Consider the following 21,787-nt stretch of genomic DNA (forward strand, 5'->3'; position numbering starts at 1 on the left):
ATTGATGTAAACAAAATCCAAAGTACACCGCTAAGCAACTAGAAAGAAAACAAACAGCATATTCGCATCATCTATTCGAAAGTGAAGGAGAGTCCACGAAATCAAGTGGAGCCAACTCACACCCATTCATATCACGCCACGTATCAGAGAAAAAGATAACCATCAAAATAGAACAGAACATGTTTTACTTTATTTAAGTGGCGACGCGATTTATTTTCCCACAAAACCACATTCCTTAAAATACTCGAAGCGTTCTCTTCCCCGCAACCTTCCCTGGTAACGTCGCAACCCCTCTTTCTCTCTTTCTTCTAAATTTTATTTTTTTCATTGTCCTTATATCAAAGTTTCGATTTTTATTCGATTCATATAGGTTTGTTTCTTTAACTTCAATTTGGTTTCTCTCAATTCTCTGTTTCATTCACAACAAACAAACCCTTGATTTGTTTTTGTGCTTTCCGATCTGTAATTCTGTTTTTTTTTTTGGATTCTTTCTGTTATATGATGTATATTGTTTGTAGATTATTGTTTTTGATTCCTTTGTTGTCAAATTACTTTTTTTTAACTGTTTTATTAAGAATTAGAATTTGAATGAATTATGAACCTCTTTTTCTGTTGGTGTTTTGTTTTCTTCATGGTAATTATTTTATGTATGTCATTCGTGGTTTCATGATCGAATTGCAAATGCATCCCTAGTACCCAATTTGTTGTAGTTTTGTGAACTAAATTGACCAACAAACAATAGATTCAATGATTAAATAGACTACCTAAAAACAGATTCGAGGACTAAATTGACACTTGTCGATGTGTTTGCAATTTCAATGTATTCAGCGTGCCACTTGTTCATTAACCGAAATGGTTATTTACTCAACATCTGTTTTTTGGTAGTCTATTTAATCCTCGAATCTATTTTTTGTTGGTTAATCTAGTTCACAAAACTAATAACATATTAGGTATTAGGGATGTGTTTGCAATTTTGATACATTTGGAGACTATAGTGATGGCGCCGCACAAATTCAGGGGCCACTGGTTGTTTGCTTGGCTTTGATTTTTGTTGTTGTTGTGAGCTATTAAGTGTTTGTGATGTTTTATGTTTTATTTATGACAGTGCTATTATGGTATTATACATGATGAATAGATTGTATTTGAGTTCTCTTTGTTTTGTTTTTTCATTTTCTTTCCTTTTTTTTTGGTTGAATTGAAATGCAGATTGTCAATTCGGATCTTCATGAGTTCAACAACCACTGGAGCATACTTGGTTTCCTGCTATTCGGGAAACAAGAACAACGGCCTCTTCTGCTGGATTTTGATCTGCCTGCTACCAAAATTCCTTGGAACTGCATTTGCCTTCATCAACTTCCTCCTCATTCAAGCCATTGACAGGAGTCCATCAGCAGTGAGGGTGCTCTTCGGTCCGATTAACCTATAGTTATTTATTAGTCTGGTCATCAGCATCGTTAGAGATTAGATCCTTTTTTCGTTGAGTGGTGAAAGATGGTTTCCTCTCAGTTTTCTGGCATGTATAAACCATTGCTCTTTCCCGTAAACGATCCTGGCACCACAACCACCGATCACGTTGAGCTAGATTTCTCTGATGTCTTTGGTCCACTTACCGTAGAAGTCAATAACATAGATTCGACTTCTTTTGAGTCAAATGATGAATCGAGCGAGCTGGTTTACGAGGACCCAGAAGTCATTATCACCCGCTCACATTCTTTGGTTGGCCCTTCTAGTTGTATCAGCCAATCACTTAAACTCGGTAAGCTCACCATACACGAGTCCGACTCTGACAATTCTTTGGAACTAGTGGAGCGTGTCACTGAAGAGACCATTGAAGACATCAAAGAATCTTCCGTTGAGAATGTTATCATTGAGGAATCTTTGAATGATGAAGAGGAGAATCTCACGGAGATCCAAAGAGTTGGCATTGAAGATTTTGAGGTTTTGAAGGTTGTGGGGCAGGGTGCATTTGCAAAAGTGTACCAGGTGAGGAAAAAGGGAACTTCAGAAATATATGCTATGAAGGTTATGCGAAAGGACAAGATTATGGAGAAAAACCACGCTGAATACATGAAAGCTGAGAGGGAGATTTTGACAAAGATAGAGCACCCCTTTGTTGTACAACTCAGATACTCTTTTCAGGTATTTGTTTTCAAATTTGAAATAAGGTTTTGCAGCATCCTTTATATTTTGTTAAAGGTTCATCTTAATTATGAATTTAAACTGTAAAATACAAATTGAAAGTAATATGTTCTGTGTATGTTGTTTCAGACAAAATACAGATTGTATCTTGTGCTGGATTTTGTAAATGGGGGCCATCTATTTTTTCAGCTTTATCACCAGGGCCTTTTCAGGTAAGTTTAGCTTTGAGTTCTTGTGTCTAATCTTCAGTTTTTAATTTGCAGTATTAATGTCTGGTTCTAATCTTCAACTATGTGTATTCAGAGAGGATCTAGCACGCATATACGCAGCCGAGATTGTTTCTGCAGTTTCCCATCTCCACTCAAAGGGAATAATGCACAGGGATCTAAAACCTGAGAATATCCTAATGGATGCTGATGGCCATGTACTCTACTGTCCTCCTTCCCTCATGTTTTTCATACTGATTTTCAATCCTGCTTTGCGCATGTCATAACTGACCTGAATATTTTTTTTATTCATCTACTAGGTTATGTTGACTGATTTTGGATTAGCAAAAAAATTTGAAGAAAGCACAAGATCTAATTCGTTGTGTGGTACAACGGAGTACATGGCACCTGAAATTATTCTTGGAAAGGGCCATGACAAGGCTGCCGATTGGTGGAGTGTAGGCATCTTACTGTTTGAGATGCTCACTGGGAAGGTTTGTATCTTGTTTCTTGTAAATTTTATTGGATCTTCATAGTTGGATTATTCTATGTTGTGGGTAGGAACAAGGAGGGTCTGTGTGTGTACACGTTTAAGAAAAAGATGGCTGTATGATGTTTGTTCCTTTTAATGGTAAAAGGCTAAAATTCCTTTTTATTCAATAATATTACAATGTCTTTATATTTGAAGTTTAACTATATAAATATTCAATTTAATTAAATGTACTCAACCTTCAAAGCTGCAACTTCTGAAATTCAGGGGCAGCTGGCTTATTGTATGACTATGAGCTTAAAATGCACTCATGTTTGGCTCATCTGTATAGCTAAATCAGTCAGTTTGAACTTAGAAGCTATTAGTCTCTTGGCTAATTGACAATATTAGTAAATATCTACAACTTGACCACTTGTGTAATTTAGTTAATTGGTTCATTTTGTTTAGTTATAAGAATACTATATGCTTTTGTACGAATACTATATGCTTTTGTACCAAAAAAAAAAAAAAAAGAATACTACATGCTTGTAAAATGAATGGCCTGTTAATTGAATAACTGCTAGGTCCTTCTAGAGTTGCTAAATGATTGTTTTTGTTGTTTCACCTTCTTTGCAGCCGCCTTTCTGTGGTGGGAACTGTCAAAAGATTCAGCAGAAGATAATAAAAGATAAGATTAAACTGCCAGGATTTTTGTCAAGTGATGCGCATGCACTGTTGAAAGGGGTAATCTCTAGTCCACCGAATATTTTTCCTTTAATTATCCTAGATCAAATTCATCATCATCTGAAAGTTATATTATTATTTGCAACATAAATAAGTTTTGCCTGACTTTTTGTCTTCAAAATTTAGCTATTAAGTTAGGCATTCCTAGGAGAGTTTCAATTGCATCAAAAAAAGGAGTTTCTGTTATGCAATGTTGAAGGGTCCCAGTATAATTAAGTGCTTATTCAACAAATGCGGATCGTGAAAGAGTTTATGTATAAACTATTTTTACAATACAAAGAAAGAGCTGAAAACAGCTTACGATGATGAGCTCTGTGGAGTAGTTTATGAAAATATGCTAACAATAATTTAGACATATCATAAGTTGATATCATTAACTCTTGCATAAACTTATAGAAGTGCTTATGTAATATAAACGCAAATAAGTTTTTCCAAATGCCCACTTATATAACATTTCTTGAAATGCTGTAGAATGTTTTTCTACACAAGAGTGATCATTTTCTAGATTCAAATTTAATTTAGCTTTCTTCTTCTTATCATATTAATAATTTGCTACGGTGTTACAGCTGCTAAATAAGGATGCACCAAAGCGGTTGGGTTGCGGAGCTAAGGGGATTGAAGAAATTAAAGGACACAAGTGGTTCAAACCAATCAATTGGAAGAAGTTGGATGCACGTGAAATCCAACCAAGTTTTCGGCCAGATGTAGCTGGGAAGCACTGTGTTGCAAACTTTGACAAGCGCTGGACTGATATGCCTCTTGTTGATTCACCAGCCGGGAGTCCAAATGGTGGAAACCCCTTCAAGGACTTCTCTTATGTGAGACCTGCAGCCTCTTTTCTTCAAAATAACAGCCCTGCTTGCTGAACTTCACACCATGCAATTGGCATTGGCTTAATATATAAACACTCTTTCTTAGTAGTTACTTGTATTTGTATTTGTGAACAGTGATACACTGTCACATGAATTGGTATCAACAAACATTTTCGTCGTTCCCTTTCATTTAGTAGTCATGTTAACTTTGCAGTCTGTGGCTTGCAGCTCTACAATTGTTGAGCCGACTTTGCTAGAACTTGTGTTTGGAGAAAATAAATTGCATTATTTCTGTTAATCAAATTTACAAAGCATCTTCTATTAGGGATCAAATGTTGAGTTCAATTATCCAAAAAAAATTGTCGAGTTCGTCTGAATTTTCCAAATTCATAGGAATTAAGTTTGCTGGAACCAATTGTTCAACCTAACCTACTTTTAATCTGGTTATGAGAGCTCATGAGATGATTATGATTGCTTTTGAATTTGGACTTGTTTTTATTGTGTTCTCTTATTATCCATTATCAATAGGACAATATTTGTTTAGTCATTTAGATGATTAATTTTGTCTTTTGAAAATAAAATAATTTTGAGCTATTATCATATAGGAGAATTAACTTAGTATTCAGTCTCTTTTTTTATCTTGTAAATTATGTTCTACAAAATTAGACTCTTTTTTTCTTTTCAAATTACATTTAGTGATGTTAATTTTTTATAAGTTATACAATAATTTATTTTATCATTCAAAAAAGAAAACTCATGTACCAACCAAATCCGTTAAGTCCAAAAAAGAAAACTCAATATCTACGTTATTAAATTTTGAAAAAATGATTGTTAAGTTTCTAAAATGTCTATCAGGGGTCTTCAATTTGGATTTGTTATCAAAGGCATTCTAACACTATTCACTTGGTTTTAAGTGCATCCATGATATTACCAATTTTTAATGAAGTCTTTATTTTATTTCTCAAGAAATGTCCTAAAATATTCACATTTATTTATTTTTATCATGAACAATTTAATTGTTTGGAATATTTGGATGAGGTTTCAAGTGATTTAGAACCAAGAAAATATATAGAAAAAAGGGTGGATAAAGTAATGAGAAACAAAAATGTTTCAAGTACATGAGAAACAAGCTGAGAGACACAGATAACATTGTCTTGTCTTAAAAAGTAACATTCATGGCTTCCTTACTATCTACAACAGCTACACCTACACTTCAACATACTCATAATAAAATCTGTTTCTCTCCTCTAAAACTCACCACTCCATTTAACAATTCTTTCTTAACAACAAACCTTTTCAACAAGAATCATTCTACAAGGTGCAATGCATTTTTTGACATCGTCCCCAAAGACTTGTTATTGAACAATACATTTTATTTGGATAAGTTTCAGAGTGTGAGTGAGGATTTATCAGACATGCAGAGGTTGGAGATTTTACTTTTTGTTGGACTGGCATGGTTTTACTTAACTGCAAGACCAGGTGTTCTTATTGGTGCTATTGATGCATATCTTTTGGCTCCAATGCAATTTGTTGTGGATAGTTTATCTGGAAGGAGAGATTTGAAGAGGAGTGATTTCTTGATTGGTGGTAAGATAGGAGAAGGGTCATTTGGTGTTGTTTATTCTGCTGTTTTGGTAACAAAGGATGTGAAAGAGATGATGCTTAAGAGTGGAAAAGGTAAGTTGGATGCTAAATCTAAGGATAAAGTCATTCTTAAAAAGGTATTATTGAAATGTTCTTTTATTCTTCATTGCTTCTTAATTTAATGGTTTTATTGTTGGAATAGTTATGGCTTTCACTTCATTTGAACTAAATTGATACTATTTGCTGAGCTTGTTTCCGTACTTGAATCTGCTATTAGATTAATCCTCGAGTTGGCAGCAGAACATCCGATTTTTTCATGGGATTTGACTGCCTTCCAAATGAGTGACTCCAGGAAACAAACTCGTATTCTTTGCCTGAGGGAGAGTCACGTTATCAACTCTCCTAATACTTTGTTACTGAAATGTATAAATTTTTTGTAATGACTTAAATTAGATACATAGGATGTATGTATTTCACTATCTTTTCTTGTTATAATTCGAAAGCAAAAATAGGAGCTGATCGATGGAAAATGCAGGTGAAGGTTGGAATTGAAGGGGCTACAGAATTTGGTGATTGTGAAGAGTGGTTCAATTATAGACTCTCAAGAGCAGCTCCTGAAACATGTGCCAAGTTCCTTGGAAGTTTTGTAGCTGATAAAACCAATTCACAATTCACAAAAGGTGGAAAATGGCTTGTTTGGAAATTTGAGGTGCTCTACCCAGTAGTCTTACTAGATAATTTGTATCCATAGGTTTCCTATGCATCATCATGAGTTCTGAACATTTTCAGTGTTGGTTTTAACTTTATCCTTGGAGTCTAGTACCATACTATACTCCTTCATTTACTCAAGAACTAATAACTTTGCACAAACAAGATAAAAATGTTTTTACATAAGTGTCCAATCACATTTCACCTACTGTTGTCAAATAGCGGCACTATAACAATATAGAGCGGATTTTGATAAATCCCCTATGAAAAAATGCGACGCTAGCCTAGTTTCACTCTATTAGCGTAATTGCGACTGCTATTCCAGATTTTGCTAGCCGATGTGGCGGCATTAGCAGAAAAAGAGAGTTTTAGGTTTTTAAATCTTTATTTGAGTGAATTGCACATATGCTATGTAAGATATACGCATCTTAGGAAGTACATTACCAACTGTTCTTTATACTAATTGCAGGGTTGTCCATATCACAGGGAGACCGCACTCTTGCTGATTACATGACAGATAAAAACTTCCCTTCAAACTTAGAATCTGTCATGTTTCGAAATGCGTTGCAAGGTGTAGACTCTTCTAAAAGAAATGCACTGATCATCAAGCAAATAATGCACCAAATCATTACATCTCTTAAGAAAATTCACGATACTGGCATTGTTCACAGGGATGTAAAGCCTTCCAACTTGGTTGTTACGAAAAAAGGGCAGATTAAACTCATTGATTTTGGTGCAGCAACAGACCTTAGAATAGGAAAGAATTATGTGCCTAATTATACACCTTTGGATCCTGATTACTGTCCTCCTGAACTATATGTTCTACCACAAGAAACACAAAGTCTTCCTCCAGAACCAATTGCAGCTTTGCTCTCACCAATCTTGTGGCAGGTTTTATTTCTGTTATCCTATTCATATAGGCCCTGTTTGGATAAACAGCCTAATTAAGCCTTTATAACATCAGCGCATATCATATAAGTGCTTATGTATAAACCATTTTCATAACAAAAGTTAAAACAAAATCAAACTGTTTTCATATAAGCTATAAGTTGAAAAAAACTTATGAACATGTGATAAAGCTGATATCAGCAAAAGAAGTATATAGGCCAAGATATTGATAGAAGAATCACACATAATTTTTAAGAATGCATTAGTAGTATTTTGGCTAATGTTCCATAGAAATATCTTAAGTAGAATTTATATTATTTTTACTATTGTGTTTGCATCAGGAAGGATATTCAGATTGTGGCATCATAATCATTTAATAATTAGGTCTATTATGAATAAGCTTCTAGTTTATGAAAGCATCAACATCAAAATAAGTTTATGTTTCTTTACTTATGCAAAAATGTTTATAAGCTTATAGATGTTTATTGAGAAATTTAATAAGATAGCTTCTGAAAAACTGAACTGTAGAAGCAAATTTCAGCATATATGAGAAGTCTTGCTTAAAAAATGCTTAGTAATTATAAGATTATTTTGATGTTTCCTTTCTCTTCAGAATTTCTAGAGAGTTTTATCAAAATGACTCTTAATCTGTATACAGTCATTTCCCTCAAGCAAACAGACTGTGTATGCAACATTCATTAATACTTTTCCTTGTCTGTTTGAAATATAAATTATGTAATAAAGTGGAGATATGTGATAACTGTTGCAGTTAAACAGTCCTGATCTTTTTGATATGTATTCTGCTGGAATTGTACTCTTGCAAATGGCAATACCAACCTTAAGGTCTCAAGCTGCTTTGAAGAATTTCAATTTGGAAATGAGGACATATGGATATGATTTGAACAAATGGAGGGACTCTACTCGCATGAAGTCTAACTTCCAAATCCTTGATAGTGATTCTGGTAGAGGTTGGGACTTAGCATCAAAGCTTATCTCCAAAAGAAGTTCCGAAAGAAGAAAGCGTTTATCTGCTGCTTCTGCTTTGAGGCATCCTTATTTTCTTCTAGGTGGTGATCAGGCAGCTGCAGTTCTTTCAAAATTCAGCTTTAGCACAAAGTGAGCTGCTTATAAATTTTTGGTCTGTTTGGATAAGTTTATATACCGGCATAAACACGGGTGAGACTGCTTGAGAAAGCTTATGGAAAGAGCCTATACATGCCATAAGCTGTTTCCAGCTTATTTTCGTAAGCTCTCTTGGATGGCATATTGAAACAGCTTACAGCTTGTATATAAGTAGCTTGACTTAATTTTATCTTTTGTTATACACATAGCTTATAAGAGCTTATACTATAAACACTTGACTATAAATTGTTTATCCAAATGTAAGTATATTTATCTCATTTTATGATTCTTTTTTATATGTTTTAAAAACAACTGGCATTCCAACATACTTGTGCATCCATCCATGATTATACAATTGGGATTTGTGTATTAATAATTTGTGGTGAAACTTTTAAAGTAAGAAAATTGACCGAGTTAGAAACTGTTGTAATATAACTCAGCAAAAAACTAATATTCATGTTAAGTGTTAGCTTAAATAATATTCATGTTAAGTGTTAGAAACTGTGTATTACTAATATTCATGTTAAGTGTTAGCTTAAATAACTCAGCAATCTGGTTTTAGTCCTTCCAAAGTAGTTTTTTAAGTTACAGTCTTTGTAACATTAAAAAAAAATTGGTTTTGGACCTTTTTATTTTAGTTCCAATAAATATTTGTGTAATTTGGAATTAGGTGAATATATTGATATTAGTCCCTAAACTAATTACAACATGACCAAGTATTATAGGGGATAAAAAAAAAGGACCAAAACAATGTTTCCATATCTCTTAGGATTTAGAGGGACTAAAAGTAGAAAATGCGTATATTACAAGGACCAAAAAGTTAGGAAGCAATAGTGTTTACAACAGACTAGACAAGTGCGACTCTCATGAAAATTGCATAAATGGTTAGCTTAAATGCATACATGTGAGCAGAAGCAAAGTCTACACCAAGAACTTGGTGGTTCCATTAATGGAATGAACTTCAGACTCTTAGAAGAGCTCCTTGCACATCAAATGTGGACAAAGTGAACAATGGCCAAGCAGAGTTATGATTACGTACCAAATAAAAATGAAAATATATCGATCAAATCTTGATAAACATTTAACACTCCATATAAAAATTTCTCAAAATTGTAACCCTACAATCTAGAACCCTACAACGTTTCTTTTTCTTTGATCAGAAACAATTCATAAATAATTACCCTTCTCTTTAATCATGTACAGATTCTTCTTTACGGTCGTGTGTATTTAACGTTGTGTTTGAGGATGTTCCTCAGTATTATGTAACCCAAGAAGATTATTAATCAAGGAAATTACGGTTGGTATACAAAAAATAAATCTTTGACTAGAACACGCAAAACACAAAGCTACTGGCATAATTACTTGTGAGACTGTTTGAGAGAGTTTATGGAAACCACTCATAACATGTCCATAAGCTCTCCAGGATAACTTATGAAAACAGTTTGTAGCTTATACAAAAATAATTGCACTATACTTTTTCTTTTGTGTGCAACATGCATTTATGCTCTTCTTTGTCTGTTTGGAATATGAATGTTAAGTACTAAAATGGAGCTCTGTAATTACTGTTGCAGTTAAACAGTCCTGGAATTGTTCTCCTTCAAATGGCAATGCCAACCTTAAGGTCTACAGTTGCTATGATTTGAACAAATGGAGAGACTCTTACTCACATGAAGTCTATAACTTCCAAACCCTTGATGGCGATTCCGGTAGAGGCTGAGACTTAGCACCAAAGCTTATCACCAAAATAAGAAATCATTTATCCGCTGCTTCTGCTTTGAGGCATCTTTCTTTATTTTCTTCATGGTGGTGATCAGGCAGGGGCGCAGTTCTTTCAAAGTGAGCTGCTTATAAATTTTTCTGTTTGGATTGGTTTATTTAAGCTTGTCTGCTGTCATAAATACTTGTGAGACCGGGAGAGCTTAAGAAAAAACTTATGACATGTCCATAAGCTATTTTCAGCTTATTTCCATAAACTCTGGAAGGCAGCTCATCAAAACAGTATATAGTTTGTATAAAAACAATTTGATTTTTTTTTTTTTATAGAAATAGGCTTATACATAAACACTTATATGATAAGCACTTAACTAAGTTGTCTATCCAAACACGACCTTTATGTAAGTATACTTGTCATTTTCAATAATATTACTCACAAGATGAGATGATATATTCAATGACATTTTGCACTTTTATTTGACTATCACTGGCAAGTATGCATAACTGGTAAATGTAATCAGTGAAGAATACTATAACATGCTTCTATCTTAAGATGGCGAGCTTGCATGACTACACAAATTCAACGTGCATGGTTCTATATGGCTATAGCTTTACAATGGGAAACTTTACATAAGTTAGAGTTCATCATGATAGAGTATCTTCTCCAACATTTTCTTCTTCTTACAACTCCAATTGCATCTGGTAGAACACAGAGTGTTGAACAAAGCAAGCCTCGTGGATTGAAGGGTTACGATACTTGAAGTGGAAGGAGATTTTGAGAAAACAATAGCATAGCCATCATCCATATTATCTGTTCCTTCAGGAAATACCTGCCACAAGAGGCTTCCAGCTCCACTCCCTCCTTTCTTTGTGGAGTTTAGGATTGAACTGTAAACAGTGCTTATTAGTGTGTCTCTATATGTTGAGTTGTAGCCAGGATCCTTGGATGATACACCAAACTCAGAAAAAACAACTGGCATTCCAAGATACTTTTCAGCATCCTCAATGTGTGCATCCATCCATGATTTTACAAATGAGATATGTGTATCAGCAATTTGTGGTGAAACCCTTAAAACAAGAAAATTGATATAGTTAGAATCTGTTGTACTATTCATGTCAAAAGCTGTGCATTTTAGTAAAGAACCAAACACATCATTAAGTAGACGAAAAGTGTTGGCTTAAATAACTCTGCAGTCTGGTTTCAGTCCCTCCAAAGTAGTTTTTGAAGTTTTAGTCTCTGAAACATTGGAAAAATTGCTTTTGAACCTTGTTGTTTTAGTTTTAGTTTTAGTTTCTATACATATTTTTGCATTTTGGAATTAGTGCCTGTAACAGGTGGATGTATTGAGACTACTCCCTAAAATATGGATTATATGGGGACTAATTACAATTTACAACATGAACAAATACCACAAAGGATAAAACCAAAACAATGTTTCCGATGTTTAAGGACTCAAACTAGCAAAGAAATATTTAGATAGACTAAAAGAAGAAAATGTATATATTATAGGGACCAAAAAGTTAATAAATAAATAAATAGTGTTTATCACAGACTAGCAAATAGTAGAAAAACTTCAGATACTTACCAAGAGTCAGCATACATGTGAACAGAAGCAAAGTCTACACCGAGAACTTGGTGGTTCCTGATAAAGTCAGTTCCAACTTGTTGAGCATATGCATTTGGATTGAACTGAAGTCTCTGAGGTGTTGAAGGGCCATAAAATCCTTCTAGTCCAATCTCCACTAGGTGTTTTGGATCAATTTTCTTCACATGAAATGCCATTTCTTGTATCCAATCCTATGTTATATATTCACAAGTGAAGTTAAGTTGAGTGTAACTACATGATATCATGGAAAGAACTATCCAGAAGAAGTTTACTATGGGCAAACCTGTAACTTGTCACCTGAGGGATCTGAGTTGCATCTAGGCTCATTCATCAGTTCCCATGCAAAAATGGTAGGATCTTCCTTATAAGTGATATTTGTGAATGTGTTAACTCTATTGAGCACAGTCTACACAGTGAAATTTAACTTAGTCATTGCAGTATATACCAAACAAGCTTTAAAGTAAGCAATGTTTGTTTTGAGTTGTTGCATTTAACAAAGGAACTTGCCTTAACATGGGACTTGTAGTAGCTTCTAAGAGTTGAATGTGAGTAGAAGTCATCATCAGAGGTCAAGTTAAGGCCAGCATCTTTGCCCCATTTCACATATTGTGCTTTCCCACCATATGCCTCCCAATTGTTGGCCAATGATAATATTAGCCTGATTTTGTATTTCTTTGCTTCACTTACCACAAAGTCCAAGGCCTGCAGATCAATCATAACCATAACCGTCGAATAATTCAAACGTTTGATTTTATTCATAACAACTTTTAAAATCATTCATTTGATTGATTGTGATGTGATTTGGCGACAATGCAAAACTTTTTACCGACGGTGTATACAAATTAAACTCATTAAGTTAAGGAGTACCTTGAAGACTTCTTCATCATAAACCGAAGGGGATTTCTGTAGGGCCCGCCCTTGGCCATCATTGAAAGCCCAAGTCCTACAAACTGTCATACCTAGTGAGGATGCTTGTTTGAAAACCTCAGTGACTTTTCCTCTGGTGGAGTTATCTGCAGCAAACATCATCAACCAGTATGTGTTGAATCCATTTATATAGAAAGGCTGACCATTCACCACAAATTGGTTTCCTTTCTTCCCTACCATTTGCCATTCATCATCTTCCATGTCCCACGTTATTTCACTCCTTAACACCATTACAAAAAATCAATATTTAATCCCATTTAAAAATAATGAAAAATCCATACTTTAATAAGCAACATTTTAGAGAAACATCGTACAAAAAAGTTGGTCTGGTTGGCTAGTATATAGTAAAATATGACAGCTAGAGGGTGCATGATCATACCCATAATTTGTGATAGGTTTATGTACATGATCTTGGCCTTCCTTTTGTGCCTCTTCATCCACCCTACTAAAAGCATTAGAACTTAGAATCAAAACAAGGAATAAAAAAATAATACGTATTCCCATTATTTTCTTCATTGAAATTGGTTACTTAGCTACAATATAATGTCCATGCTCTATTAGGGCATGTTATTATATATCTGAACATCTTAAGTCATCTTTCCATAGAAATTCATCAAACTCAGAAGATTAGCGGGCAAGTATAAATTACATTCTATATCTAACTTTAAAGTGAAGAAAATATTTTCTATGTTCCATTTTTGAGCAATGGTTTATACAAGTGAAGGAGTAAAGTTGCAAAAACATCACCTTTGTTTCCTAAGGCACTTTCAAGTGGGTTCCACAATATAGACTTATAGAGAGAAGCTTATGTTAGACATATATATGAAGCTACACTACTTGTCGTTAGTATTATTATGGGAATCATATCATATAAATATGAAGTTGAATAAATATTAATGTAATGATGAAATGTAATAATCTCAAAGGGTATCTTACTCTTCCCTTATCTAGTACAAAGTCTTAATCAACTCTAGGTATGATATCAACATCACATCACATATATAAAGTTAAAAGAATACAAGAGTTACTTAGAAGAGTCAAGAGGAAAAGTGAATTTGAAGAATAATGTGCTAGGAATTTCCAAAACTAATAAGAATCCAAGAACACTAAAGATTAAAGACAAACTTTGGAATGAATGTTGCAACCTTGCACCCCTGACCACGGCAGGGTCCATCCTAAGCATGTTGATAAAGTTTTTTTTAATTTAGTAATGTGATTTTAAAAAAATTATTCTGTTTTGAAGTACTTAGTGTCATTCTCATATAAAAATTTGGAATTGTGTCACAAACTTAAGGAAAAACTTATGGGCGTATTATAATTTATCTAACAAAAATATTGATTCAAATCAAACATTACAATATTGATGGTAACATTATATTTGAATAATTAAAAGTTATTGACGAGGTTTTAACAGTTGATTCAAATATAATTTTATATGATGGATTGCTAATTTCCATCATAATTTTATGGGATACTTTTCTACTTTCCTCTTTGTTTGGATTGCTAATTTCCTTCTTTTATAGGATGTTATTCCTTAGTTCTTTCAAATATTTGGTTATGTTGAAAATTCTACCTTTCATTGTGACTTCCTTAGTTCTCTATTATTTCTACCTCCTGTCATAGTGAAATGAACTTGGTGATGGTAACTTATATGTGTAGGCATAAAAATAATGAATTTCACTTGCAAATGTTGGTAAATAAAATTATTTGATATTCATTTTAGAGACTTTTGTTCAATTTTTTAAAGCAATTTTCTCTATTATTCATATAATATTCCTATATTTGAATGATTCATTAACTAAATCTATGTCCTCATCCATTAACGGTATAATGTGTGACGATTCCGGTTTGAAACGCCACAAAAATGCAGTGGTAAAGTTTCCCAAGTAGCTTTAGGATGACGTTCAGACCACCATACCCACCAATATAAAGCACTTTCACACAAATTCGGCACTGCTTCTTGCAATTGCACCGCCACTTGTACGTTGTTCATCCGAAAGTGTTGCTCGTTGCAAAAGACCCACCAATAAGCATCTTCGTTAGTACCGTCGAAAATCGAAATGGTCATATCCATTCTTGAATTAGCGAGAACGAGAACGATAATGAAATCACCAAATGATACAACCTGATTCGAGTAGAATCAGACTCCATAATTTATAGGGAAAAACTAGAGAGAATTTAGAAAGGAGAAATGATTTTATTTTCATTCATGTCAACAATGAGGCAATACATTAATTATATACTAATACATACATACACATTATAAGATAACTACAACAATTAGACAATAACTACTTGGTAACCAACTAATATAATATACCTAAAATCCCCTTCTAAAATAAATTACCTAAACTACCATAATCATTATTCTATCATTATTAAATATCTTATCAGCTATTAGACAAAACATCTTTCATTGGAGATGCTCGAATGAGTTCAACTTAAAAGGATTCGTTCGTAAAAATTGAATTTGATTTATATATAGATAAAATAATTGTTGGTCAGACTTTATGGTTCGAGAATAATATGTAGACTCATGTGTAGGTAAAGTCAAACCAAATAAATTTGCTTCAAGCAAATTGCAAGCTCCGTTTACCGTGCACAACCTTAGTAGGTCTCGCATGGTGCGAGACATGTATATATTTTTTTTACAAGATTTGAGACATATTATATTGTTACTTATAATTGTACGTTACTGTGCTATCAATTTACTTATAATTGTGGTGGATATAAGAAGTATTTTTTGGTTACAGGATAAGAAGTATTATAATTACAATTATATTCACATATTTAGTGGAAAGGTCAGTTTAGGTAGTTTATATTTGGTAGAATATCATATTTTTCTCCTAAATTAGTAAAAGACTCGTGCATTCGCATGGGTCGCGTAACAATGTGGTAATTATATACAAAATAATAATATTGATAATATTATAAATTTTTTAAAGATAATAAATAAATTATTCAAAAAGAAGAGTAAATGAAAGTTATAAGCATTAATGTAATGTTTCTATTAAAAAAATTATATACAAAAACTGTTATAATTTTAAAATTCATGACTATTTTCAAAATATCAACATTAATATATAGTATTTCTATTAAATATTTTGCTATTTTATATGAAAAGCATTGTTAAATATTTGCATCGTGCTCGTTGCGTATTTTATATGCTTAAATATTTTGTAATTTATATAAAAAAAATTATCATATCGACTTTCTCATATTTTTACATAAAAATTTCTTTCAAAAATAAAATAAAAATTTGTCTATATAACCACGTCAATAACAGACTTTGTTCAAAAGTCAAGTTTTGTGAATTAGATTCCACAAGAATAATTCATAGATCATAAATTCATGAATTATTCATTCATGGGAGTACAATTGAAGTTAATTAAAATGAAATTTAATTTTAAGGGTTTAATGATAATTTATAAAAAAAAAATCCAATTCAGGACAATACCCAAAACACCCTTTGTTAAATGTTATTCCAAATTCAATTGCATTTTTAAAAAACAATATATATGTTTAAATAATGATATATTAGTGGGCCACATATCTCCAAATCACAACCATTCAATACCTTCTAAAATAGATCCAATGATACACATCCATTTTACAAAAAAAAATAAAATTCAAGTCTCCTTCGGTAGGAGACCTAATGAGGTCATGCACCGTAGCCTAAGCCCAAATTAGCAATGCTACTTGTCTTTGGTCATAAATGCATGCTGCATTTTTTCTTCAACAACCAAACTGTGTTAAAGCCTTTCGGTCAATAGACGTAGTTGATGGTGCAAGAAGCTTGGAGAATAGACACATGATGTAGGTTTCACACTATATGGGCAGTGAGAGATTGCGACTGTAGAGAAATTTTGCGTACTTTTTTAACATTTACTTAACTCATGATCGAACTTCAAGTTACTAAAACTCTCGTGTCGGAGGGTTAACAAAAAGAAAATGACGTGGTTTGAATTGTAGTTGGATTTTTTCATGCAACGTAATTGATAAGTCTATCAATCAATATTCAGACATTGACGTCCCAGTCAACACGCAGCACAGTTAAAAACACTGACTTTGGACAAAGGAGGAACATCTTTGTTTGTGTGTGTTTTTTTGCTATAAAAAGATACGGGACCATATCTCTCACTCTCACTGCAACTGGAGTTAAGTGTAGTGGTTTGCTAAAGGGTACAGAATGGAAAGAAAAAATGTTTGTGAGATGGTGGTTTTGGTGACCCTCTTGCATATTTGGTTGGTTTGTGTCACTGCTTCATCATTAGGGAACAACTATGATGGAGAGCATCTCAGAAGAAACCTTCTTGCTAATGGCCTTGGTAAAACTCCTCCTATGGGGTATATCACTAAATTCCTTCTCTTAATTTGTTGGATTCACTTCAGTGCTTTTTAGAATAGCAATACTTTAATTAGCAAGGAATACTAAGAAATTAAAACAATTTTTTGTTTTATTTTTTTCATTTTATTTACTTTCTATTATGAATTATGGAATCATAGAGAAGAAAATCATAATGATCAGCAAGAAAACAAGCATAAGAGTATTCATGACAAAGATATTCATAGAGATTGATGAGAATGAATATAGATTGATAAAAGATAATGAATGAGTACAATCATTGCTCCTATATATAAGAGATTAGTTCGAGTAACTCACTTTAAGTAACTCTAAATCATGCTTCTAACTCTAGTTAACCTATCAACTAATTATAGCTGATTAAATATAGTGTAATACTTTCCATTGATATTTTACATGCATCTAAAGATTTATGATACTAAGGTTTTTATAACATTTTTTTTCTATCATACAGGTGGAACAGTTGGAATCATTTCAGTTGTCAAATTGATGAAAAAATCATCCGGCAAACTGGTATTTGCTCGGTTATTTATAGTTTATGTGATTTATTTGTGTATATATGATAATTAATTTATTAAAAAAATTAGTTACAATGATTATAAATTTATATAAAAATTTATAGACATCTGAGAAACTGGCATTTGATATTTGTTATGCATGTGTGCTAAATTAAGAATTCAGACTGATTGTAAATTTTGTGTACTCCTTACAGCTGATGCCCTTGTTTCAACTGGTCTATATAAGCTTGGATACACATATGTCAACATAGGTACATAAAAATCACTAAATAGTCTTTTATATTTATTTCAGTGTTTTTACTTTGTAAGGTATCATAAGCAACTTACAATTAACCTTTATCCATAATTTTTTGTTGCTGCAGATGATTGTTGGGCCGAACTTAATCGCGATAATAAGGTATAGATCATGTGATTTTCACATGCTTCATTCTGTTTTATTACTTTATTTCTGAAAGTTCTTGCTTTTAATTAAACTGATTCTTCCAAATACTGTTATGTTTTAGGGTAATCTGGTGGGAAAGAAATCAACATTTCCTTCTGGCATTAAAGCTCTTGCAGATTATGTTCATAGCAAGGGTCTTAAGCTTGGAATTTATTCAGATGCAGGGTACATAAACAAAAATTACCCCCTTGTATTTTATTTTTTATTCATTACTTTCTAACTAATCTTTATGCTGACCTTTCACAGGTATCTTACATGTAGCAATAAAATGCCTGGTTCCCTAGGTCATGAGTTTCAAGATGCCAAAACTTTTGCATCATGGGTACTTAAATATTTGTTATTTTTTTAGTCTTGTTTCTTAGCATCTACTAATCAAGTGCTATGTAACCAATGGTTATTTTACTTGATTATAGGGCATTGATTATTTGAAGTATGATAACTGTAACAATGATGGAACAAATGCCACTGTGAGGTAGTCAAAAATATATTTGCAATTTCTCTTACTACTAGTGTTGTATAGTTTTCCTAATAGACTTTTATCTTATCATACGTAATTTTGAACTTTGGTTTTGTAACTCCTTTAATCTTCAACTCAAATCAGTTGAACTCAAACCATGACATTCTTATATATAGGTATCCTGTTATGACTCGGGCATTAGCGAAAGCAGGTCGTCCAATCTTCTTTTCGCTATGTGAATGGTAATTCTTGCATAATTTTAGCATCTTATTGCTCTTCCAATGTTACGTACTCCTCTCCAATGAAACTTTATTTGTTTGTTAGGCGAGAAGTGTATCCAGCTTTATGGGGTGCTAAAGTGGGAAATAGTTGGAGAACTACTGATGACATAAATGATTCATGGGAAAGGTAAAAACCATGCACTCAATTTGTTGGTACTAGTAGTTTCTTGAAATGCAAACAATTTGTTACTAAAGTTGAACAATTGTGTATCCTACTATCCTTAGCTACTAGCTAATAAAACTTACTTGTTTTATGCAGTATGATTTCAAGGGCTGACATGAATGAAGTTTATGCTGAGCATGCAAGACCTGGTGGCTGGAATGGTAAAATTTTATTAGCATAATAACATTTATGAAATACTTTGAGTTTGCATCTTGATTTCATGATATAATTTATGACTCAAGATATTCATTAAACATTTTAACTCAACAGATCCTGATATGCTTGAGGTTGGAAATGGAGGGATGACAAGAAATGAATATATTGTTCACTTCAGTTTGTGGGCTATTTCAAAGGTTCTATCATTCTCTTGTCTTCATGTATCTTGAGCCCCGTTTGGCTAAACAACTTAATTAGGCACTTATAGCAAAAACACTTGTGTAGAAACTAATTCAAATAGGCCTTTGATTTATGTGAAATCATGTATTGTACCTGGCTTCTTTTTTTCACCTATGAAGGTTTATTGCAGGCTCCTCTTCTTCTAGGTTGCGATGTTAGAAATGTGACTAAAGAGACCATGGAGATAGTCTCTAATAAGGAAGTTATTGCAGTTAATCAAGGTGATGCATAATTTGAGTCATTTTGTGATTTCCTAATCATTGTAATATGTTACTGATATTAAATTCTATCTCTTACCACGATAGATTCGCTTGGCGTACAAGCTAAGAAAGTTAGGATGGAAGGTGATGCTGAGGTAATTTCATTTCGAATACAACATACGATTTCGTCTCTAGTATTATTTGTACGGAATTGGATTCTCTGCTGTTCGGTAAAGATCGTTGAACTACTCATATTTTGAGTTACATTTAAAAAAAATAATATTGTGAAGTCAAAATATAAGGCGTACAATCTTAATCCAACGGCCAAGATCCCTTGAATGCCTTACAGTTTTAATAATTTGCCACTATGTTTATTAAAGATTTTTGTTCTTATCTGCATGTTTTTTTGGTTAGATATGGGCAGGTCCTCTTTTAGGAGATAGGGTAGCTGTTGTGTTCCTTAATAGAGGCCTTCAGAAGCATATTGATATAACAGCTAATTGGGATGACATTGGCATTCCTCCAAAAACTGTTGTCCAAGCAAGAGACCTTTGGGAGGTAATTCATTGTACTTTTGTATACATTCAATTTATGTTTTGTATTTCTCTATATATACTATGTTTTACTACGTTTTGTTGGATACTAAGGTTACAAATAAGGTTTTTGTCTTGATTGTTATGAATGCAGCACAAGACATTGAAGACACATTTTGTGAACAAGTTGAGTGCAACAGTAGAATCACATGCGTGTAAAATGTATGTGCTGAAACCAGTAGCATGAGTTCTAAAAGACTAGAACACAGTTACATAGATTGGAGCTTTTGGAAGCATTGTTGTTAATTGGAAATAGGTGTTTATTTCTGAATAAAATAAATGTCAACTTGTATATCATCAGCTTCAGTCTATTTAATAAACATTGTTCATCTGCTTCTATTGATATAACTTTGCTAGCTACCTTATTTTGTGTACCAGTTCAAATGATTTGGTTGATGTGTACCTTGGTTATTTAGAAAATGCGCAATTATTTGGAAGAAGCGCAATCCTTCTGCGATATATAAAAAACGATCACTTTAAAAGTCGTACGAGATGAAAATTCACAATTTTTTCCCATATATGTCAAAGTGATGGAAAAGAACGGATATATTTCACGTATCCTCCTGATTTATCTAGTTTTCTGAAAATCATGGAAAAAACTGGATCTCTTCACAAGAGATAAAATCTCCTATAATGATGATGAATTGTCTAATTATTGGAGTTCCACTAATAAAGAAAAAAGAAATAAACTAAGCAATGAATTTTTTTTAAAAGGGCAAAAGTTCTAGATAAGAAATATAAGAAATTTATTCCTATATGGATGTATTTGAAAACCGAATTAGATTGTCTAATGATAAGAGGAAAAGAAAATATTTAACTAAAATATATATGATCTTTTTTGAATGGTCCTTTTCACCATCATTTTAAAATGAAACTTACACAACAAATTCCATTTTGATAAATAAGATTCATGGTCTCCTTCTTTATATTAATAGTAATTATCTAGCATTTGAAAAGAAAATATATCAATTTGATAGAAAATTATTATTAACTGATTTTTTTTAACTTAATCAGTAAATTTTTGGAAAAATCCGTATCAAGTTTTAATTTTGATGGACTTTATTTATTTCCAGAAATTAGAATTGATCGGAACAACCAAACCATTTAATAGAAAGAAATGTAGTGTAATAAACGAAATCAGTAAATAAGTTCCTTGATGGTCATACAACATAATCGACAAATTGGAGCTAGTGACGGAAAGAATAACAAAAGAGGCTCATATTCGTTGTAACGCCCGTCTTAATTATTTAATTAATTCAATGAAGTTTAGAATATATTTATAAATATATGCTTATATGATTTATGATCTAAGTGATTTACATGATTTATATGTGTGAATTATATGATTTATGAAGTTGAGTGGTTTATATGATTTATAAATAAATTATGTGAAGTATATGATTTTGTGAAGTTATTATGTTGGTGTGACTTATTTTATTATAAAATAAAATAAGA

At 32.6% G+C, this 21,787-nt stretch overlaps 4 protein-coding genes across 6 annotated transcripts; 3 read left to right on the plus strand and 1 right to left on the minus strand.

Annotated features, from left to right (window-relative positions):
- Window positions 1–220: 220 nt before the first annotated feature.
- Window positions 221–4,673, plus strand: LOC146908393 (serine/threonine-protein kinase AtPK2/AtPK19-like). 2 transcript variants are annotated; one of them, XM_085723207.1, is made up of 7 exons: window positions 221–370; window positions 1,207–2,139; window positions 2,269–2,351; window positions 2,443–2,563; window positions 2,666–2,839; window positions 3,451–3,558; window positions 4,125–4,673. In XM_085723207.1, the coding sequence occupies exons 2-7, from the start codon at window positions 1,492–1,494 to the stop codon at window positions 4,422–4,424; spliced, it is 1,434 nt and encodes a 477-aa protein (XP_085579333.1). In that variant the 5' UTR covers window positions 221–370; window positions 1,207–1,491; the 3' UTR covers window positions 4,425–4,673. The 2 variants fall into 2 exon arrangements, with proteins under 2 accessions (XP_085579333.1, XP_085579332.1); XM_085723206.1 differs by having other exon boundaries at window positions 221–276.
- Window positions 4,674–5,511: 838 nt separating this feature from the next.
- LOC146908394 (serine/threonine-protein kinase STN8, chloroplastic-like) lies at window positions 5,512–8,981 on the plus strand. Of its 2 annotated transcripts, none has more exons than XM_085723203.1 (4): window positions 5,512–6,091; window positions 6,490–6,663; window positions 7,149–7,553; window positions 8,320–8,981. In XM_085723203.1, the coding sequence occupies exons 1-4, from the start codon at window positions 5,546–5,548 to the stop codon at window positions 8,668–8,670; spliced, it is 1,476 nt and encodes a 491-aa protein (XP_085579329.1). In that variant the 5' UTR covers window positions 5,512–5,545; the 3' UTR covers window positions 8,671–8,981. The 2 variants fall into 2 exon arrangements, with proteins under 2 accessions (XP_085579329.1, XP_085579330.1); XM_085723204.1 differs by having other exon boundaries at window positions 6,490–6,634; window positions 7,132–7,553.
- A 1,800-nt stretch (window positions 8,982–10,781) lies between these two features.
- MAN6 (Glycosyl hydrolase superfamily protein) lies at window positions 10,782–13,461 on the minus strand. Its single transcript, XM_085723836.1, has 6 exons — window positions 13,299–13,461; window positions 12,860–13,139; window positions 12,500–12,694; window positions 12,276–12,398; window positions 11,972–12,183; window positions 10,782–11,453 (listed from the first exon to the last, which is right to left on the minus strand). Exons 1-6 carry the CDS (start codon window positions 13,433–13,435, stop codon window positions 11,021–11,023), a joined length of 1,380 nt encoding a protein of 459 aa, XP_085579962.1. The 5' UTR covers window positions 13,436–13,461; the 3' UTR covers window positions 10,782–11,020.
- A 3,603-nt stretch (window positions 13,462–17,064) lies between these two features.
- Window positions 17,065–20,669, plus strand: LOC146908396 (alpha-galactosidase 1-like). Its single transcript, XM_085723208.1, has 15 exons — window positions 17,065–17,266; window positions 17,737–17,795; window positions 17,995–18,051; window positions 18,163–18,197; window positions 18,304–18,407; window positions 18,489–18,564; window positions 18,656–18,714; window positions 18,876–18,941; window positions 19,024–19,107; window positions 19,240–19,304; window positions 19,414–19,496; window positions 19,670–19,760; window positions 19,845–19,894; window positions 20,154–20,297; window positions 20,427–20,669. The coding sequence occupies exons 1-15, from the start codon at window positions 17,109–17,111 to the stop codon at window positions 20,517–20,519; spliced, it is 1,224 nt and encodes a 407-aa protein (XP_085579334.1). The 5' UTR covers window positions 17,065–17,108; the 3' UTR covers window positions 20,520–20,669.
- The last annotated feature ends 1,118 nt before the right edge of the window (window positions 20,670–21,787 follow it).

The sequence above is a fragment of the Medicago sativa genome, chromosome 7 (assembly GCF_051527215.1).
Source record: "Medicago sativa cultivar Bolivia chromosome 7, Bolivia_mono, whole genome shotgun sequence".
In the NCBI taxonomy this organism is placed as follows: domain Eukaryota; kingdom Viridiplantae; phylum Streptophyta; class Magnoliopsida; order Fabales; family Fabaceae; genus Medicago; species Medicago sativa.